At 48.7% G+C, this 22095-nt stretch overlaps 1 protein-coding gene across 2 annotated transcripts in view; it reads right to left on the bottom strand.

Moving 5' to 3' along the window:
* rnf41l (ring finger protein 41, like) overlaps nt 1–22095 on the bottom strand; it is a 62969-nt gene that overhangs the window by 11904 nt on the left and 28970 nt on the right. For both annotated transcript variants that reach the window (XM_072468043.1, XM_072468042.1), the window contains exons 6-7: nt 20271–20391; nt 3672–3917 (exon numbers count right to left, since the gene is read on the bottom strand). In XM_072468043.1, the coding sequence (XP_072324144.1) occupies nt 3678–3917; nt 20271–20391 (361 nt within the window). In that variant the 3' untranslated portion in view covers nt 3672–3677. The remainder of the gene's footprint in view (nt 1–3671; nt 3918–20270; nt 20392–22095) is intronic.

The raw sequence follows: 22095 nt of genomic DNA, 5'->3' as shown, positions 1-22095 counted from the left end.
TTTCTAAGGCATTTGTGGCAGAGTTGGCACCACATTTGTTGGGGATGTTTAGTGTAGAAGGGGAGTTGCCAGAGAAGTTGACACAGGCGTTGATCACGCTAATCCCAAAGAAGGAGAAGGATTCACAGGGGATCCATACAGGCCCATTTTGTTGTTGAATACAGATGTGAAAATACTGGCTAAGTTGCTGGCGGGGAGCATGGAGGGATGTGCGCCGGGGTGGACTTGAGGATCAAACTGGTTTTGTAAAGGGCCGGCAGCTCTCTAGTAAAATCAGGAGGTTGTTATATGTGATGATGACTTCATCAGAGGGGCAGGCGCCGGAGATTATGGTTTCTATGGATGCGGAGAAGGCCTTTGATCGGGTGGAGTGGACGTATTTGAAATTTTGGGTAGGTTTGGGTTCAGCCCGAAGTTTGTGGCGTGGGTGTATCTGCTGTATGCATCCCCGGTGGCAAGTGTACGGACAAATGAGAGATATGGGGCGGGATTCTCCGACCCCCCCCCCCCCCGGGTCGGAGAATTGCCGGGGGCTGGCATTGCCAGCCGGGATCCACTCCGAATATCCGGAACCGGATATTCGGGGAGGGCGGGAATCGCTCCGCGCCGGTCGGCGGACCCCCCCCCCCCCCCCCCCCCCCCCCGGCGATTCTCCGGCCCGCGATGGACTGAAGTCCCGCTGCTGTCATGCCAGTCCCGCCGGCGTGAATCAAACCACCTACCTTCCCAGCGGGACGGGCGGGGCTCCGGGGTCCTGGAGGGGGACGCGGGGCGATCTGGCCCCAGGGGGTGCTCCCACGGTGGCCTGGCCCACGATCGGGGCTCACCGATCCGTGGGCGGGCCTTTGCCGTGGGAGCACTCTTTTCCCTCCGCCTCGGCCATAGCGTTCACCACGGCTGACGCGGAGAGGTTTGGGGCTTTCTCCGGGTATATAAAGTTAAATGTCGGGAAGACTGAGGTATTTCCGGTGAATGTGGTGGGATCAGGAAGCCAATTTGGAGGTGTTGCCATTTAAGGTAGAGCGGAAAAAGTTTAGGCATTTGGGGATTCAGGCGACGAGGGAATAGGCTACGATGCCAGGTGGAATTTGAAAAGCCTGGGTGTGAGGGGTCTCTGCCAATGCTGTCTTCCTTTCCGAGACAGCGGGAGGTGTAGACTGAATCAATGGGAGGGTGGCGAGCTTGCGTTGGACTGAGTTCATCATACACTGCAGTTGCCATATCAAGCTGCGATGCAGCTGGATAGGATGCTCTCTATGACGCATCTGTAGAAGTTTGTGAGAGTCGATGCAGACATGCCGAATTTCTTTAGCTTCCATGGAAGTAGAGACGTTGTGGGGCTTTCTTGACTGTGGACCAGGACCCCCAGGAACGTAAAGCTATCAGCCATCTCCACTTCAGAGCCTTTTATGTAGAAGGGCGTGTGTCGTACTACACTTCCTGAAGTCGATGATCAGTTCCGTAAAAACCCATTCACTTCATGTAACTTCCTTTAATCTCTTATAAAAACAAGCATTTACAGTTGGTGTGTGTGGGGGGGGGGGGGAGGAGATAGGCTGGGGACTGTGGTGCGAGGCGATGCGGAGGGTGAACTCAATCTCCTCCTGTGCAAGGATGTGTTTGATGCAGGTTAAGGTGGCGCATCGGGTACAGATGAGTGGGTTCTTTCAGGGGATGGCCGATGAGTGCGAGAAGTGTGGATGAGGCCCAGCGAATCACATGCATGTTTTGGGTTTGTGAGAAGCTGGACATACTAGGAAGCGGTGTTTGGGATGCTATCTATGATTGTTGGCGTGGACGTCAGGCTGGACCCAATGGTGGTGATTTGTTAAGTATCAGAAGTGCTGGAGGTGCTGGAAGGGAAGGGAGCCGATGTTGTGGCCTTCTCTCCAATTGCCCGGCGAAGGATCCTGCTAAATTGGAGGTCGGATACGCCGCCTGGGGTGGCAGCCGGGCTGGGAGACCTGTATGACTTCCTCTGGTTGGAGAAAATAAAAGTTCGAGTTGAGGGGGTCAGCGGAGGGCTTCAGGCTCCGACTATTTCTTGTTAAATATTCTGTCCAACAGTATTATTGCTCCCACCAGCATGTTCTGACCTTTGCTATTTCTAATCCCCACCGTACTGATTTTACTTGATTTTCTTATTTCAGAGCCTTTCTCACTAATGCCCTTACCAGGGCTACCCCTACTCATTCTGCAGGTCTTTACAAAATGTTGTGTATTCTGGAGTTGCCAGTCGTAATCGCCTTGTAATTATATCTTTGAACGGGTGATTAGATCCAAGTCAGTTATCTCTATTTTGTGCCACCAGTTCATTTCATGTACTTTGGATGCTCCACGCATTCAGATAATATGACTTCAATGTTGTTTTTTTTACGGCTATTCCCTGCATGAACCTTATTCTTTGCGTGGTTACTTAGACTTTGCATTAGATCAACTGTGCTGAAAGTGCACTTTTTTTGAAAAAAAAAAACCCACCCACTAGATTTTTATCAAAACCTACCCCCTGCCCCAACATCTCAGTAAATGAATCTATAGTCTGTTTTATTCTCACAACTCACAGCATTAAAAGATAGTCCAACAAATTTGCTGAGGTTGCAGGCTGCACACTGGGTGCTGTTTCGCCATTATCTTTGCACATTTCCATTTTGGGTGTAAACTGAATTTCTCCACCAATGAATTCAAGTACCAGAATAGAAAATTGTGAAATTGAATTCAATTAATCTTGCAATTTATTGGCTAGTGTCAAAAAGCCACCAGATTGGTGGCATGGTGGCACAGTGGTTAGCAAGTGCCAGTGGCCCAGGTTCATTTCTGGCTTTGGGTGACTGTGTGGAGTTTGCACATTCTCCCCATGTCTGCGTGTGTTTCCTCCATGTGCTCCGGTTTCCTCCCACAGTCCAAAGATGTGCAGGTTTACGAGCCTAGGTTCGGAGGGTCGGTGCAGACTTGAGCTGAATGGCCTCCTTCTGCACTGTAGGGATTCTACAGTTGTAAATATGTAATTGGGTCACTAATTATCTTTATTGAATGGAACCTACAAACCCCATATGACTCCAGTCTCATGCTGTGATTGACTCAGTGCCCAGGGGCTGAGTCACATAACAATTATGGATTCTCCTCAAAAGGAACAAATTTGAAGTTGGCCCAGAACTTGGCACTGGAGTAACTCCTCAGATCCCTAAAAATCTCAACGATGGATATGCCCAGTTCAGTGCAAAACACAAGACAGAAGCATTTACAACCATCTTCAACCAGAAGTCCCCATCAGCAAAGGTGCCAGTATTCAGTTCATTCACTCGACTCCATGTAATATCAAGAAACAACTGAGAGTACTGGCTACAAGGGCCAGAGAACATCCCAGAAGTAAGAGTTAACTCTTTATGTTGATGTTCTGTTCTAACCCATCAACTTAAAAAGTTAACACCGTTCCTCACTCCAGAGATGCAGCCTGACTTGATGGGTATTTCCATTTTTTACTTATTAAAGCGGCTCAGTTTCCAATTAGAGAATAGCTTGCCACAAAGCCACTTTGGCAGTACTGCCATTCTGCATGGAGCCACTCAGTTAAATGTTCTGTACTTTGGATGGTGAAGAGAAAAAAAATTAGAATTTCATTTTTAAAGATGCATCTGAGGGAACTGTTCCCCTTCACAAATTTTGTAACTTACCATTTCTTAGATAACAGTGACCTCTTTGGGTTTCCTTTTGATGCTTTCCAGTCGATTGAGCGGTCTGGCACTAGTGTTCCGTTTGCTACTCCCCTCTCCAGTGGCAAGCTTGTTTTCTTTATGCAGGCTTTTTAGCAACTCCATCAGTTCTCTTTTCTCAAGTTCTGCTTGTTCTAGTTCCTGCCGGTGCTGTCTTTCTTCTGCCACAAGTGTCCGCACATCTGACATCACACGTGACATCTGACTCTGAAAGTACAAGTTTCCTTGAGTGTTTGCTTGGGGCAAGAACCTCTGCCATACTAAAATTAGCCATCATAATGGGACCAAGAAATGCATGGATTTGAAGTGCTGACTTGGCCTTCTCTGAAATTTGTACAGGATTGGCCGAATCATGTCTGGTTAGACCTGGTACACTTCCCTGATTATCGTGGGTTGTGGGGCTCACCTGTGCTCAGTGTCAGAATTTTATTTTTTGCGTTCCCAAGATGTGGGAATTTATTGCCCATTCCTAGTTGCTTTCGTTTTGAACTTTTGGTAGTGGTTCAGTAGAATTGAGTAGCATGCTGGGTTATTTCAGGGGGTTGTTCAAAGTCAATCACATTGATGTGGAAATGGAGTCATATATAGCACAGAGTGAGTATGAACGGCAAGTTCTCTTGTCTAGAGGATATCAGCAAACATACATAGAATTTACAGTGCAGAAGGAGGCCATTCGGTCTGCACTGGCTCTTGGAAAGACCACCCTACCCAAGGTCAACACCTCCACCCGATCCCCATAACCCAGTAACCGCACCCAACACTAAGGGCAATTTTGGACACTAAGGGCAATTTAGCATGGCCAATCCACCTAACCTGCACATCTTTGGACTGTGGGAGGAAACCGGAGCACCCGGAGGAAACCCACGCACACACGGGGAGGATGTGCAGACTCCGCACAGACAGTGACCCAAATCGGAATCGAACTTGGGACCCTGGAGCTGTGAGGCAATTGTGCTATCCACAATGCTACCATGCTGCCCCTAAACAGTTGGGCTTTTAAAAAATATATATTTTCATTCTCCTTTTTCACATTTTCTCCCGCATTTACACCCATCAACAATAAACAATAATCAGCAAGATATGTCAATCCCCACAATAACAATAATCCCATCCGCCCACCAACCCCCAAACATCAGCCCGCATGTTTACATAAACAAATGACAAAAAGGAATCTGGGATTACCCATAGTCACCCTTAATATACACAGCCCCCATCCCCCCCCCCCAACCCTCCCACCCCCCAAATAATGTTCGATGTTATCCATTTCTTGAAAGTGCATAATAAATAGTGCCCATGACTTGTAGAACCCCTCCGAGCTTCCCCTCAGTTCGAACTTAACCGTCTCAAGGGTCAAGTATTCCAACAGGTCCCCCGTCCACGCCAGGGCACTGGGTGGAGAGGCTGCTTTCCAGCCGAGCAGGATCACACACATCCTCTACTCCTTCAAAAAAATCGGCTCATCCTTACCCTTGAGGTGCGCTCTATATACCACCTTCAGCTGTATCAGACCCAACCTCGCACATGAGGTGGAGGCACACACTCTCTGGAGCACCTCACACCAGACCCCCTCCTCTATAACCTCTCCCAGCTCTTCCTCCCACTTTGCTTTGATCCCTTCCAGTGGTGCCTTATCTTCTTCCAGAAAAGCTTCGTACACCGCTGACACTGCCCCCTTCTCCAGTCCCCTTGTCGTCAGCACCTCCTCCAGCAATATGGAGGCCGGTTCCTCTGGGAAGATCTGTATCTCCTTCCTGGCAAAATCCCGAACCTGCATGTATCTAAACATTTCCCCCTGCTCCAGCCCATACTTCGCTTCCAGCTCCCTCAATCCTGCAAACCGACCCCGAAGAAACAAATCTTTTAGTGTCTTAATCCCCCTCTCTTCCCATTTCCGAAAACTTCCATCCCACCTCCCTGGCTCAAATCTGTGGTTCCCCCGAATCGGCATTTCCCTTGACCCTAAACCCAACCCGAAGTGTTGGCGAAACTGCCTCCAGATTTTCAATGAAGCTATTATTTCCGGACTCCTTGAGTATTTCCCCGGAGCTATCGGGAGCGGCGCTGTTGCTCGTGCCTTCAGCCCCGACCCCCTGCACAAACTCTCCTCCATTCTGACCCACTGAGAATCAACCCCTCTGACCCAGCTCCGCACCTTCTCCACATTTGCCGCCCAGAAGTAGTACAACAGGTTCGGGAGACCCAAACCCCCTGCCTGCCTTCCCCTCTGTAGCAGCATCTTTCTCACTCTGGCCACCTTCCCTCCCCATATGAATGAGGTAATCCTTCCCTCGATCTCCCTGAAAAAAGACTTTGGCAGGAAAATCGGTAGGCATTGAAAAATAAACAGGAATTTTAACCGCCTGTACCCGACCCGTCAGTGACAGAGGAAGGCCATCCCACCTTGCCAGATCGGCTTTCACTCTCCCCACCAAACTAGTGATGTTGTACCTGCGAAGCCTCCCCCACTCCCAGGCAACCTGCACCCCCAGATACCTAAAATGAGTCCCTGCCCTACGGAATGGCAGCCCCCCCCCCACCCCTGCCCCCACCTCCGGCCGAGACACCACAAAATACTCACTCTTGTCCAGGTTCAGCTTGTACCCAGAGAAAGACCCAAATACCCGCAGTAGCTCCAATGTTCCTCCTATCGACGCACTCGGTTCCGATACATACATACATACAGCAGCAAGTCGTCGTCGTCATACAAGGACACCCTATGCTCTATCCCCCTCCCCCTGCACTATTCCTTTCCATACTCCCGAACTTCTCAATGCAATGGCCAACGGCTCAATCGCAAGTGCAAACAGTAGGGGGGGGACATGGGACATCCCTGTCTCGTCCCACGGTGGAGAGAAAAGTATCTCGAACTGATATTATTTGTGAGGACACTCGCCTTCGGCCCCTTATATAATAGGTTTACCCAGTTCACAAATCTTGGTCCAATCCCAAACCACTCCAGCACTGCCATCAGGTACCCCCATTCTACCCGATCAAACGCCTTCTCACCGTCCAATGCCACAACTACCTCTGTTTCCTTCCCTTCCGCTGGTGTCATAACGACGTTCAAAACCTCAATGTTCGAAAACAGCTGCCTCCCTTTCACGAACCCGGTCTGATCCTCCCCTATCACCTTCGGGAGGCACTCCTCCAGCCTACCCGCCAGTACCTTCGCCAACACTTTTACGTCCACATTCAGAAGTGATATGGGCCGACACGACCCACACTCTGTCGGATCCTTATCTTTTTTTAGCAACAGTGAAATCGATGCCTGCCCCAAGGTTTGCGGCAACACCCCCTTCCCTATCGCCTCCTCAAACATCCCCACCATCAGGGGTGTCAATCTATCCTTGAATTTTTTATAATATTGCACCGGAAACCCATCCGGCCCTGCCACCTTCCCCGTCTGCATCCTCCCAATCGCATCCTTTATCTCCTGCTCCACTATTGCTCCTAATGTAGCCCTGTCCCCCTCCCCTAGCCTCGGGTACTCCAACCCATCTAGAAATTCCTGCATCTCACGGCTCTGACTTGTACAACCTCTCATAAAACTCCTCAAAAACCTTGTTAATCAGCACTGGAGCCACCACCAACTTCCCTGCCTTATCCCTCACCTGAAGAATTTCCCGGAGCTGACCTGCTAACATACGCCTTATCTCCATGTTCATAAACTGCACCCCTTGCTCGTCTCAGTTGGCGCACCGCCTTCCTGGTGGACAGTTGGTTGAAGCTCGCCTGTAGTTCCTTCCTCTTTTCCAGCTTCACTGGGTCCCCATCTTCTGCATGCCTCCTATCTACCTCCAACATCTCATCTATTACCCTCTGCCGCTCCAACCTCCTCTCTTTGTCCACCCTGGCCTCAAACAAAATTACCTCACCCCTCACCACTGCCTTTAGAGCCTCCCAGACGACTGCCTTCGACACCTCACCTGTACAATTGAAACCTACATACTCCTTAATTACCATTTCAATCTTCTCACAGAACACTTGGTTCCCCAAAAGCCCCACATCCAGTTTCCATCCCGGTCTCTGCGCTACCCCCTTCTCCAGCACCATATCCACCCAATGTGGAGCGTGATCGGACACTGCAATTGCGACCCCTTGACTCCAGCCAGCAAAGCCTTCCCCACCACAAAAAAGTCGATCCGCGAGTATACCTTATGGACCGCTGAGAAAAACGAGTACTCCCGTTCCCTTGGGTGCAGGAACCTCCAAGGGTCCACCCCTCCCATTTCCACCATTAGCCCAGCCAGCGCCTTCACCCCCCCCCTGATGGGACCAGTGAACACGGCCGTGATCTGTCCAACCTTGGCTCCTGCACCAAGTTCCAGTCCCCTCCCACAATCAGCTCATGCGTGTCCAAGTCGGGAATGGCCCCAAACACCTTCCTCGCGAATCCCACATCGTCCCAATTGGGACCGTATACACTTAACAGTGCCACCAATCTCCCCTCCAGCGCCCCTGCCACAATCACATATCTATCCCCCTGATCTGCCACCACCTTCTCCATCTGGAAGCGTACCCTTTTGCTGACCAACACCGCTACCCCTCGAGCCCGTCTATCAAATCCGGAGTGAAACACTTGGCTAACCCAGCCCTTTTTAAGTCTCACCTGGTCCTTCACCCTCAAGTGAGTCTCCTGCAGCATTGCTCCATCGGCTTTCAAACTTTTAAGATGCGCAAGTACCCTTGACCTCTTGACCGAACCTCCTCGCCCTCTCACGTTCCACGTGACTATCCTTACTGGGGGTCTCTCACACCCCCACCCACCTTTCTTATCCACCATCACCATACCACCGGGCCTTGCCCCATAAGCCTGACCCGCCCCTGTCCATTGTTAACATTGAACCCCTTTCTCCCCCCCCCCTACAAAAACATCCCCCAACATCCATCTCTTCCCCCCCCCCCCCCGTCTCGCTCGCCTCGTAGGCCCATTGAAGCCTGCTATCCAGGCTCCAACGTCCGCAGCCCTCTTCTCACCTCACCCCCGTTCACTAACTGACTTTAGTTAGCTAGCGCGGGTGGCTCCCCCCCGCCAAGACCTCTCGCCCCCTTCTGCCCAGTCCCAGAGAAAGAAACACCAAAACAAACCCAACAATCCAACCCCTACAATTCACTAACATAACATTTAACCGTCGCAACACAGAATGCCATTAACTTGAACTCTGTAACAATGCAAAGAGAAGTAAATTGCAATACAAATCAGTAAAAAGAAAGTTGTAACATTTATACATTTTCCAGCTGCTCAAACACAGTCCACAGTTTCTCTTCCAGTTCCGCTCTTCACGTCTGTCCCAAGACTTCTGCCCTCACGAACGCCTCAGCCGCCTCAAAATAAAAGTCTTTGGCGTTGTATGTTACTCTCAACTTCGCTGGGTACACCATACCATAATCGCACCCCCTTCTTGTACAAAGCCACCTTAACTCGCCCAAACGCCACCCGTCTTTTTGCCAACTCCACCGTCTAGTCCTGGTAGATCCGAACCGCAGCACCATCCCACAGCACCTCACGCTTCTGCTTCGCCCAGCTTAATACTTTCTCCTTCAGCAAAACTTATGGAAGCAGATAATTACTGCCCTTGGCGGCTTGTTCACTTTGGGCTTCGGCCTTAATGACCGATGAGCTCGGTCTAGCTCCTACAGGATGGGGCTCTCACCCACCTCCATCAGCTCCGCCAACTTCTTAGCGAAGTATTGCGTTGGCCTTGGGCCCTCTGTCCCTTCGGGCAAGCCCACAATTCTCAAATTGTGCCGCCTTGAGCGGTTTTCCAAGTCTTCCAGCTTTGCTTGGAGTCCTCTGTTAACCTCCACCACCCTCCGCAGCTCGTCCCCCAGCGAGGTGACCTGGTCGCTGTGTGGTGACACGGCCTCCTCCACTTCTTTCATCTTCTCGCCCTGCTCTCTCACCTCGGTCGATGCCTTTGCCACCGCCACCCTCACCGGGCCGATTGCCTCCTCCACCAATGACTTCAACACGACCGCCGTCTCCTTCCTCAAGGCCTCCATGTGCCTCACAAACTGTTTTTCCAGCTCCACCGCCATCACCTCGGTCATCTTCTCCACCGTAAGTAGTGCGGCCCCGCCTTGCAGTTCGGCTTCCGCCATCCTGTCAACACTTTTGCTTGTCTTCGCCTTTAGCGGCGAACCCGCGTTTCCTCCTTTCTTCGACGCTGCTCATTGCATCCTTTAGCGGCTTATTGTTTTTTATCATCTTTCTTTTCTCCTCTCTCCCCCTTCACCCTCCTGTCCTTCATCAATCTGACTTATTCTTTTTTTGAAAAAAAAAAGGGAGAGAAAAAAATACCTTTTACCAAACTTCCTTAAACCTTCTTTCTTTCTCCTCTGCATTCGCCCAAAGCTCCCCTGGGACCAGGCTTCAGCCTTCTTTCTTCCTCCTAGGTGGGAGCCATCCGACGTGGAGCACCCACCCAACAGTGCTCTGGCCTCGGGCCTGCCGCCTCGGCCTCCTCGTAGCTCCGCCCCCGCTGCTCTGACCTCGACGCCGCGCTGGGCCCAGCGCCTCAGCCCCCGACACCCGCGCGGGGTTCTTTGCCGGTTTTTAAACTGGCCCCGCTGGCTGCACGTGACGGCCCCAAAGGCCGACGATAGTCGGGGGGTACGTGAAGACTCGGGGATTTCCCCGAAATCGCCGTGAATCGCGGCCACTGGTGGGAGCTCTTGTTGCTGCGGCCGCCCTGCTCATCCACGCTACCGGAAGTCAAACAGTTGGGCTTTTATGACAATTTTATCACTGTATGGTCACTTATACCGATACCAGCTTTTTATTTCCAAATTTTAAAAAAACTGAATTCAAACTCTCATTCTGCCATGGTGCAATTTGAACTCATTAATTATTCAGGCCTCTGGATTGGAACAAAGAACAAGATAGCACAGGAACCGGCCCATTGGCCCTCCAAGCCTGCGTTGATCACATGTCCTATCTAGACCAACCGCCTGTATCCTTCTATACCCAGTCTGTTCTTGTGCCTATCCAGATAAGTCTTAAAGGTCGCTAACGTATCTGCCTCAACCACCTCACCTGGCAGTGCATTCCAGGCCACCACCACCCTCTGTGTAAAAAAAACTTGCCTCGCACATCTCCGCTGAACCTTTTCCCCCTCACCTTGAACTTGTACCCTCTTGTAATTGTAATTTCCACCCTGGGTAAAAGCTTCCAACTGTTCACCCTATCTATACCCCACCCCTAATAATTTTCTAAACTTATATCAGGTCGCCCCTCAGCCTCCATCCCTTTAGGGAGAACAATCCCAGTTTATTCAATCTCTCCTCATAGCTAATACCCTCCATACCAGGCAACATCCTGGTAAACCTTTTCTGTACTCTCTCCAAAGCCTCCAGTTCCTTCTGGCAGTGCATTGACCAGAATTGGACACAGTATTCCAAATGTGGCCTAACCAACATTCTATATAACTGCAACATAATTTTCAAACTTTTATACTCGATACCCCGTCCTATGAAGGCAAGTATGTCACATGCTTTCTTTACCACCATTTCCACTTGTGCAGCCACTTTTTTCTTTTTTTAAATATTTTTTATTCTCCATTTTCACATTTTCCTTCAAAACTTTACACCCCACCCACAAACAGTAAATGGTAACAAATACAAAATCAATCCCCTTAACAATACCAATGATCCCATCCTCCCACCACCCCAAACAACGGCCCACCTGTCAATATATGCATCCAATAAACCAAACCCTCCCACGGTGGAAACAAAAAACAAAGGAGAAAAAGAAAAAGGAGTCCGGGACCGCCCATGGTCACCATTGACCTATAGAGTCCACTCCCCCATCCCCCCTACACTCAACGCCATTCGGCCTCTGAAAGAGTACCGCACATGATACCCAAGAGTTGTACACCCCCCCCCCCCCCCCCCCCCCCCAAAGTCTCCAGCTCCTCCTGTCCACTGCCTCTTGTAAAACTTCTCCTTCCAACCTCGATTCCTTCCCCCCAACTTTCCACCCCGGCTAGACCACTCGGACCCTGTTCTGCCAGGCTCCGATGGCCGCAGCCCCTCCCCCCACCTCACTCCCGTTCACTGACCGGCTTAAACCGGCCAGCGTGGAGGCCCCCGCCCAGGTCCCTTTCCCGGCCCTAGGAAAGCCCAGAGATCCCCTTTTAGCACACAAACCCCGCATATCCACCTACACCCCAAAGAGCCCTCATTTAGAGTGAAAGTCCCATCCCTTCCCTTGTCCAAATATATACAACATTGGCTCCTTTAGCCCCTACACCCGCACGCAGTGAAACAAAAAAGAAGAAAATACAGTCATGAGGTTACATCGGCACATGGCCATTTCTCAATTTGTCAGTTCTGCCCCAGTCCTTCTGCCTTCGCAAACTCCTCCGCTGCTTCCGCCGTTCCAAAATAAAAGTCCCTGAGCTTGTAAGTCATCCTCAGCTTCGCTGGATATACAATGCCGCACTGCACCGTGCGAATGTACAGTGCCCTCTTCACTGAAGGCAGCCCGCCTCCTTGCCAGCTCCATCATAAAGTCCTGGTATACACGTATACCAACTCCAGCCCACTGCACCACCCGCTTCTGCTTGGTCCAGCTCAGGACCTTCTCCTTCACACTGTACCAACGGAAGCACAGAGTCACTGCCCTTGGCGGTCACTCGCCTTTGGTACAGGCCTCCATGACCGATGAGCCCGATCCAGTTCATATCGGGAGGGATCCTCCCCCTACCGCAATAGTTTTGCCAGCATCGCGGCAAAATACTCAGTCGGCTTCGGTCCTTCAACTCCTTCGGGCAGCCCCACAATCCTCAAATTCTGTCGCCTGGATCGGTTTTCCAGGTCTTCCATTTTTCCTCGCAGTTCCTTGTTAATGTCCATCACCGTCCGCATCTCCTTCCCCATCGAGGCAAGTTGATCACCATGCTGCAATAACGTCTCCTCCACTTCCTTCAGCGCCTCCCCTTGCTCTTGCACCTCCGCCACTGCGCTCGCCACCGCCGTCATCACCGGGGAAATCTCCTCCTCCACCAGCGCACTCAAAACCTCCCTCATCTCCTTCCTCACCGTCTCCGTGCATTTTGCAAACTGCCTTTCGAATTCCGCAGCCATCACCTTAGTTATTTCTTCAGCCGTAAGCAATGCGGCCTCCCCTGGTGCTCCAGCCTCCATTTTCTTTCCTGACCCCACGGTGACCTTTCCACTCCCCGACGGACTTTCAGACACTTTTTTCACGGCCGTTTATTTGCTGGTCTTTGACATTCCCGTCCTCGGTGCTGTCTCCCGACTTTTACTGCCTTCGCTGGCCCTAGGACCGGGCGTTAACCCCCGACAATGCCGTTCCCGAATGGGAGCCCTCCAAAGCGCGGCTGCCTCCCGCCCGCCGTCACCGGAAGTCGTGCTGCCACTTTTAAGGACCTGTGGACCTGCACACCCAGACCTCTCTGTGTCTCTATGTTCCTGATGGTGCTGCCATTTATTTTATAGCTCCCACCTGAATTGGATCTATTAGCCCAGTTACCTAGGATCATTTCTATGATTGTCGGCCTGCAGATTACTGGAGCTGCAATGTTTTATAGATAAATGAAATCCAATATATGATGTGTGTAGTGATATGCATCACTTTATATACACAAGGGGTTAATGTAAATACACTACAACTAAGTAATCACTAGAGGGAGCACCAGAGATGTCATGACATGCAGACACGCAACCAATGGGTCATTAGAACAGGACACACCCAATGGGCAATCAGGACACCCAGAGGTGGCATTACCACGCGGGGGCACTACACGACCCATATAAAAAGGACAAGGCACACAGGGCTCTGCCTCTTCCACCGGCAGAAACCAAGAAAGCAGGACAGGGTTGATTATCAGCAACATCACACCCTAGCACATGGTCGAGAGCAAGCTTGTATAGTTAGCAGAATTGACTGAGTTACTAGAGGCAGATTAGTAGAGTGTCTAACTCATTTAAGAGCATTGTTAATCGTTTAATAAATACGTTAAACTTATCTCCGAGTCTGGAGCAACTTTCAGCAGAGCCTACATCAAGGGCAGCTTATGTTACTAGCAATAACATAACACAACAATGTGTTCCAATAAAATTAAGTTAAATGTTTTCTCAGACAGTAGTTAGGAATGGGAGAGGACCTGGTCAGGACTGGCAACCCGAATTAGGAGGGAAACTGCGTGATACACAACTCCACAGTACCATCTAACTGAAAAAGAAATATATTAGTAAGTGTATGAACATAAGCGCAAGATGTACTAGAAGTAACATGGTTATAGCCTATGTCAAAATTATTTGCCATGTTACAAACAGCAAGACTCACTCAACATTTTAGCAGAGATCACCCATGGCATTTCTTACAGTAATTCTGCGAATATAAATTGGTTTGTCATCAATGTGTCTACTTAAATGATGTTACCCCCTGCACGTTTTAATATGCAAGTTTAAAAAACAATTCTAAATGTGTCTACATATTTTAAAAACCAACTCCTTCAAAATACAGATACATCATTCTCTCTCTTATCGTTTAAGCAAACTACTTTGTTCACTAATGATATAGCCAAATTAAATATTGAAATGTAGGTCCAGAGGCAAGGCAAGAAAAAAATAGAAAATCCAAAAAAGAGCCACAGAAGAGTAAGGGGGCAAAATATGGAGTCGTGACACACTATATTGCAAAAGACTACAAATGGCATGCAGAAAATTTCTAAAGTACACCACTACGTTGGGGGGAAAATACTGAGGAAAAATGGGAGCTCGGTGCTGGAGTGCAGAGGTAGGCTGGGACTTGAGTCCGAAGGCAAAGAACGGTGGGCTGGCCAAAATGCAGAGGTGCAAACTAGAGGGAGAGGATAAGAATATAAAATAGATGTATAACATTAAAAATAGATAAAACTAGGGCGGCACATGGCGCAGTGGTTAGCACTTGGACTACAGCGCTGAAGACATGGGTTCAAATCCCGGACCTGGGACACTGTCCGAGTGGAGTTTGCACATTCTCCCCTTGTCTGTGTGGATTTCACCCTCACAACCCAAAGACGTGCAGGTTAGGTGGATTGGCCACGCTAAATTGCCCCTTAATTGGAAAAAAAAATTGGATACTCTAAATTTATTTTTAAAAAATAGATAAGACTAACCTGGTAGACAATAATAATCTTTATTAGTGTCACAAGTAGGCTTACTGCAATGAAGTTACTGTGAAAATCTCCTAGTTGCCACACTCCGGCGCCTGCTCGGGTGCACGGAGGGAGAATTCAGAATGTCCAATTCACCTAACAAGCACATCTGCTGGGACTTGTGGGGGGGAAACCGGAGCACCCGGAGGAAACCCACGCAGACACGGGGAGAACATGCAGACTTCGCACAAACAGTGATCCAAGCGGGAATCAGACCTGGGACCCTGGCACTGTAAAGCAACAGCGTTAGCCACCATGCTAATGAAGGGGCACACCTGTGTTATTCACTTTCCAGCATAATAATCTTTATTGTCACAAGTAGGTTTACATTAACACGGCGATGAAGTTACAGTGAAAAGCCCCTAGTCACCACATTCCGGCACCTGTTCGGGTACACAGAGCAAGAATTCAGAATGTCCAATTCACCTAACAGCAGGTCTTTTTTGGGACTTGTGGGAGGAAACCGGAGCACCAGGAGGAAACCCACGCAGACACAGGGAGAACGTGCAGACTCCGCACAGGCAGTGATCCAAGCCGGGAATCGAATCTGGGACCCTGGCGCTGTGAAGCAACAGTTCTACCCACTGTGCTAGAGTGCTGCATCTTACAACTATTGCAGATGAGGTTCTTGTATTCTTTTAAAGTGTGGATATCGTTTCATAACTTTGTCCAAAAAGGAGGAATTTTCATTATAAACCTTGAAATAAACTGCACTCTTAAGTGTCGTATGTACAGAAAGTACATACCGTGGGCCAGATACAACAGTCAGTGGCAAAACAAGGAGGCTTGCCACTGAACTTGATGGAAGTCTCAGTAAAAGATAGACGATTTCTCTGGTGAGAATCTCACCGCCACGCAGTGGTACTGGAACTGATTGCAGCGTTCTTTACATTTTCATAGCATGGAGCTGGAGTGATATGATCAGGGGGTGCAAGCAGCTCATCACATTTAAATAATTTTCAGCCACCCACATCGGAAACAGAAAACAGTTAAATAAAATCACTTTCATAAATTTCTACATGGAGCAAATGAAAGATTGGGGAAAACAGATGGGGCAAAGGTAGAAGGTAAGTATGATTTGAAAGTTAAAGATATTAATTAAAAAATCTACAAATCAATAATTTAATAGCACTCCCCGTCATAAAATTACTTTCTCGGGACCAATTCTATTGTTCATCAGGTTGTATTAGTCACATCACCATTTAAAACCCAGTTACAGCTGGCTGAAGCCCTTTGAAATGGTTGCCTTGTTCAAACAGCCATATGGAAGCAAGAAAGTGGAAATTCTGACTGATCTCAGCGACTGCCAGCCGTCTGCAGCAGAACTTAGAACATAGAACGATACAGCGCAGTACAGGCCCTTCGGCCCACGATGTTGCACCGAAACAAAAGCCATCTAACCTACACTATGCCATTATCATCCATATGTTTATCCAATAAACTTTTAAATGCCCTCAATGTTGGCGAGTTCACTACTGTAGCAGGTAGGGCATTCCATGGCCTCACTACTCTTTGCGTAAAGAACCTACCTCTGACCTCTGTCCTATATCTATTACTCCTCAGTTTAAAGTTATGTCCCCTCGTGCCAGCCATTTCCATCCGCGGGAGAAGGCTCTCACTGTCCACCCTATCCAACCCCCTGATCATTTTGTATGCCTCTATTAAGTCTCCTCTTAACCTTCTTCTCTCCAACAAAAACAACCTCAAGTCCATCAGCCTTTCCTCATAAGATTTTCCCTCCATACCAGGCAACATCCTGGTAAATCTCCTCTGCACCCGCTCCAAAGCCTCCACGTCCTTCCTATAATGCGGTGACCAGAACTGTACGCAATACTCCAAATGCGGCCGTACCAGAGTTCTGTACAGCTGCAACATGACCTCCCGACTCCGGAACTCAATCCCTCGACCAATAAAGGCCAACACTCCATAGGCCTTCTTCACAACCCTATCAACCTGGGTGGCAACTTTCAGGGATCTATGTACATGGACACCTAGACACCTAGATCCCTCTGCTCATCCACACTTCCAAGAACTTTACCATTAGCCAAATATTCCGCATTCCTGTTATTCCTTCCAAAGTGAATCACCTCACACTTCTCTACATTAAACTCCATTTGCCACCTCTCAGCCCAGCTCTGCAGCTTATCTATATCCCTCTGTAACCTGCTACATCCTTCCACACTATCGACAACACCACCGACTTTAGTATCGTCTGCAAATTTACTCACCCACCCTTCTGCGCCTTCCTCTAGGTCATTGATTAAAAATGACAAACAGCAACGGCCCCAGAACAGATCCTTGTGGTACTCCACTTGTGACTGAACTCCATTCTGAACATTTCCCATCAACCACCACCCTCTGTCTTCTTTCAGCTAGCCAATTTCTGATCCACATCTCGAAATCACCCTCAATCCCCAGCCTCCGTATTTTCTGCAATAGCCTACCTTGGGGAACCTTATCAAACGCTTTGCTGAAATCCATGTACACCACATCAACTGCTCTACCCTCATCTATCTGTTCAGTCACCTTCTCAAAGAATTCAATAAGGTTTGTGAGGCATGACCTACCCTTCACAAAGCCATGCTGACTATCTAGATGATTATAAATCTTGTCTCTTATAATCCCCTCCAAGACTTTACCCACTACAGACGTGAGGCTCACCGGTCTATAGTTGCCGGGGTTGTCTCTGCTCCCCTTTTTGAACAAAGGGACCACATTTGCTGTCCTCCAGTCCTCTGGCACTATTCCTGTAGCCAATGATGACATAAAGATCAAAGCCAAAGGTCCAGCAATCTCTTCCCTGGCCTCCCAGAGAATCCTAGGATAAATCCCATCAGGTCCCGGGGACTTATCTATTTTCAGCCTGTCCAGAATTGCCAACACCTCTTCCCTACGTACCTCAATGCCATCTATTCTATTAGCCTGGGGCTCAGCATTCTCCTCCACAACATTATCTTTTTCCTGAGTGAATACTGACGAAAAATATTCATTTAGTATCTCGCCTATCTCTTCAGACTCCACACACAATTTCCCATCCCTGTCCTTGACTGGTCCTACTCTTTCCCTAGTCATTCGCTTATTCCTGACATACCTATAGAAAGCTTTTGGGTTTTCCTTGATCCTTCCTGCCAAATACTTCTCATGTCCCCTCCTTGCTCGTCTTAGCTCTCTCTTTAGATCCTTCCTCGCTACCTTGTAACTATCCATCGCCCCAACCGAAACTTCACACCTCATCTTCACATAGGCCTCCTTCTTCCTCTTAACAAGAGATTCCACTTCCTTGGTAAACCACGGTTCCCTCGCTCGACGCCTTCCTCCCTGCCTGACCGATACATACTTATCAAGAACACGCAGTAGCTGATCCTTGAACAAGCCCCCCTTATCCAGTGTGCCCAACACTTGCAGCCTACTTCTCCACCTTATCCCCCCCAAGTCACGTCTAATGGCATCATAATTGCCCTTCCCCCAGCTATAACTCTTGCCCTGCGGTGTATACTTATCCCTTTCCATCATTAACGTAAACGTCACCGAATTGTGGTCCCTGTCCCCAAAGTGCTCTCCTACCTCCAAATCCAACACCTGGCCTGGTTCATTACCCAAAACCAAATCCAACGTGGCCTCGCCTCTTGTTGGCCCGTCAACATATTGTTTCAGGAAACCCTCCTGCACACACTGTACAAAAAACGGCCCATCTATTGTACTCGAACTATATCTTTTCCAGTCAATATTTGGAAAGTTAAAGTCTCCCATAATAACTACCCTGTTACTTTCGCTCTTATCCTGAATCATCTTCGCCATCCTTTCCTCTACATCCCTAGAACTATTAGGAGGCCTATAAAAAACTCCCAACAGGGTGACCTCTCCTTTCCTGTTTCTAACTTCAGCCCATACTACCTCAGAAGAAGAGTCCCCATCTAGCATCCTCTCCGCCACCGTAATACTGCTCTTGACTAGCAGCGCCACACCTCCCCCTCTTTTGCCTCCTTCTCTGAGCTTACTAAAACACCTAAACCCCGGAACCTGCAACATCCATTCCTGTCCCTGCTCTATCCATGTCTCCGAAATGGCCACAACATCGAAGTCCCAGGTACCAACCCATGCTGCCAGTTCCCCTACCTTGTTTCGTATACTCCTGGCATTGAAGTAGACACACTTCAAACCACCTACCTGAACACTGGCCCCCTCCTGCGACGTCAAATCTGTGCTCCTGACCTCTATACTCTCATTCTCCCTTACCCTAAAACTACAATCCAGGTTCCCATGCCCCTGCTGCATTAGTTTAAACCCCCCCAAAGAGCACTAACAAATCTCCCCCCCAGGATATTTGTGCCCCTCAGGTTCAGATGTAGACTATCCTGTCTGTAGAGGTCCCACCGTCCCCAGAAAGAGCCCCAGTTATCCAGAAATCTGAATCCCTCCCGCCTGCACCATCCCTGTAGCCACGTGTTTAAATGCTCTCTCTCCCTATTCCTCATCTCACTATCACGTGGCACGGGCAACAACCCAGAGATAACAACTCTGTTTGTTCTCGTTCTGAGCTTCCATCCTAGCTCCCTGAAAGCCTGCCTGACATCCTTGTCCCCTTTCCTACCTATGTCGTTAGTGCCAATGTGGACCACGACTTGGGGCTGCTCCCCCTCCCCCCTAAGGACCCGGAAAACACGATCCGAGACATCACGTACCCTTGCACCTGGGAGGCAACATACCAAACGTGAGTCTCTCACGCTCCCACAAAATCTCCTATCTGTGCCCCTGACTATAGAGTCCCCAATTACTAATGCTCTGCTCCTCTCCCCCCTTCCCTTCTGAGCAACAGGGACAGACTCCGTGCCAGAGGCCCGTACCCCATGGCTTACCCCTGGTAAGTCGTCCCCCCAACAAGTATCCAAAGCGGAATACTTGTTTCTCAGGGGAACGAACTTATGTGAGAGCCCGAAATGACAGGTAACAACCCCAAGTGACAGGTTACAACTTCAGGATTTCCACGCTCATCTGCACAGGTCCAACATCTTGCAAATGAAAAATACTGCAGACACTGGAAGTCTGAAATAAAAACACCCTATACAAGGACCTGCTGCTTCTCAAACCCATAAATGAACCAAATTTAAGACTAGAGACCAAATTACCCGGTGATCAGAAACGGGCCACGAGGGAGATAGAGAAACAGTTTATACCCCAAATATGGGAAGGGCCTGGGGTCCTCACCTTTTGATGACAGCTCAGCATTGCAGTTTTCACTCAAGTACCTAGGCCACAGTGAAAGTAGCACAGACACCCTTGGCTCAAATAAAATGCCCTCAAATTAATTAATGCCTGTACATTTTCAGAGCATATATATCACACACACACATTTCAAATTTCATAGAATAATGACGATAAATAAATTTATACTAACTTTAAGTTCCTCAATTTCATTTTGCAGAAGACTTTCTTTCTGTACCATGTGTCGTCTTTGAGAATCTAAACGGGACTCCATTTCATGCCTCACTTCTTCAATTTTACAAATCATCTCAGACCTTTTATATTAAAAAAACACAAATTTATATATGGTACTTGATGTTAGATTTACTTTGCCCAATTTTCTCCCTTTCTCTAGACTTTTTTTCAGAGCATCACAGCAAAGCCCGATTATGTCTCCACTCAATGTATACATGTGCGCTTTCGGTGGTGTCCCGACAGAAAGGTTCCTTCCATAATGAATAAAGGAGTTTAAGTGTATAAACAGCATCCATACACCAGTTAAGATCATCAACTTAATTATTGACCAGTCATTTTTCTGGCTGGTACAGCTGACTTCATCATCATCCATATTTAACTCAAATTGGTACGCCTTGTTCCATCAATATTTCTTTTGGAGATTTCCTAGTTATGCCAAAGTTTGTTTGTCAATGTCTTTAACATATGATAAAGACAAAAACCATGCAAGACAAGTGGAAACAATCAATGTAAACAATCAATGCTCTGGCAATGATCTAGGGCGCGATCCAAAGACCACGCTGTACCGGAAAAGCAGCTAGCTGTGGCGCAGTGTGGTCGATAAATAGGCAGGGCACCCTGTTCCCTGGATCTACCCGGCTTGCAATGCTTTGCGAGATCCAACAGGATAATTTTTTGGCAAATCTGCACATTAGAGCGAGGCAGTTAGTCTCACTCTAATGTGCAGATTCTCGAAGTATCTGAGGATTTTGGGATTCATTCCCTTTGCCTCGGAGACCTCGGGCGAGTGCCATTCAGCACTAGTCCCCACAAATGGGGACCAGAGGGAATGGCACTCTGGGGCCTCCCAAGGGATTGGAGGCCCCCAATTACATGCCCTTTGGGCAGGGTGGTGCCCATGCCAGCTAGCAATGCCACCTGGGCACCCTGGTAGTGCCAGCAGGATGTCAGCTGTTGGCATTGCTAGTTGGCACAGGCACTACCAGAAACAGAGTCAGGATAAATGGGTCTTTTTCTGGATGACAAGATGTAACTAGTGGGGTGCCACAGGGTTTGGTTCTAGGGCACCAGCTATTTACAATCTATATCAACGACTTGGATATAGGGATAGAAGGTTCTATAGCCAAATTCTCAGAGGACACAAAAATAGGTGGGACAGTAAGCTGCAATGAGGAAATGAGAGCGTTACAAATGGATATAGATAGGTTAGGAGAGTGGGCCAAAATGTGACAGATGGAGTTTAACGTGTATAAGTATGAAGTCAATGGCAGCACGGTGGCGCAGTGGTTAGCATTGCTGCCTCACGGCGCCGAGGTCCTAGGTTCGATCCCGGCTCTGGGTCACTGTCGGTGTGGAGTTTGCACATTCTCCCCGTGTCTGCATGGGTTTCGCCCTCACAACCCAAAAGATATGCTGGTTAGGTGGATTGGCCAAGCCAAATTGCCCCTTAATTGGAAAAAATGAATTGGGTACTCTAAATTTATTTTTAAAAAGTGTGAAGTCATGCATTTTGGTCCTATTGTTATCTAAATGGGGAGAGACTTTGGGGTGCTCCGATGCAGAGGGATCGGAGTGTCCTTCATGAGAAACAGAAAATGAGCTTGCAGGTGCAGCAGATAAAGAAAGCAAATGGAATGTTGGCATTTATACCAAAAGGTATTGAGTATAAAGGTAAGGAAGTGTTGTTGCAACTATACAAGGCATTGGTAAGACTGCACCTGGAGTATTGTGCACAGTTTTGGTCCCCTTATTTGAGGAAAGATATACAAGGCATTGGAGACAGT

The sequence above is a fragment of the Scyliorhinus torazame genome, chromosome 11 (assembly GCF_047496885.1).
Source record: "Scyliorhinus torazame isolate Kashiwa2021f chromosome 11, sScyTor2.1, whole genome shotgun sequence".
NCBI lineage: Eukaryota > Metazoa > Chordata > Chondrichthyes > Carcharhiniformes > Scyliorhinidae > Scyliorhinus > Scyliorhinus torazame.
The sequence above is the reverse complement of the archived record's forward strand: the minus strand, read 5'-3'. Positions and strand labels throughout refer to the sequence as shown.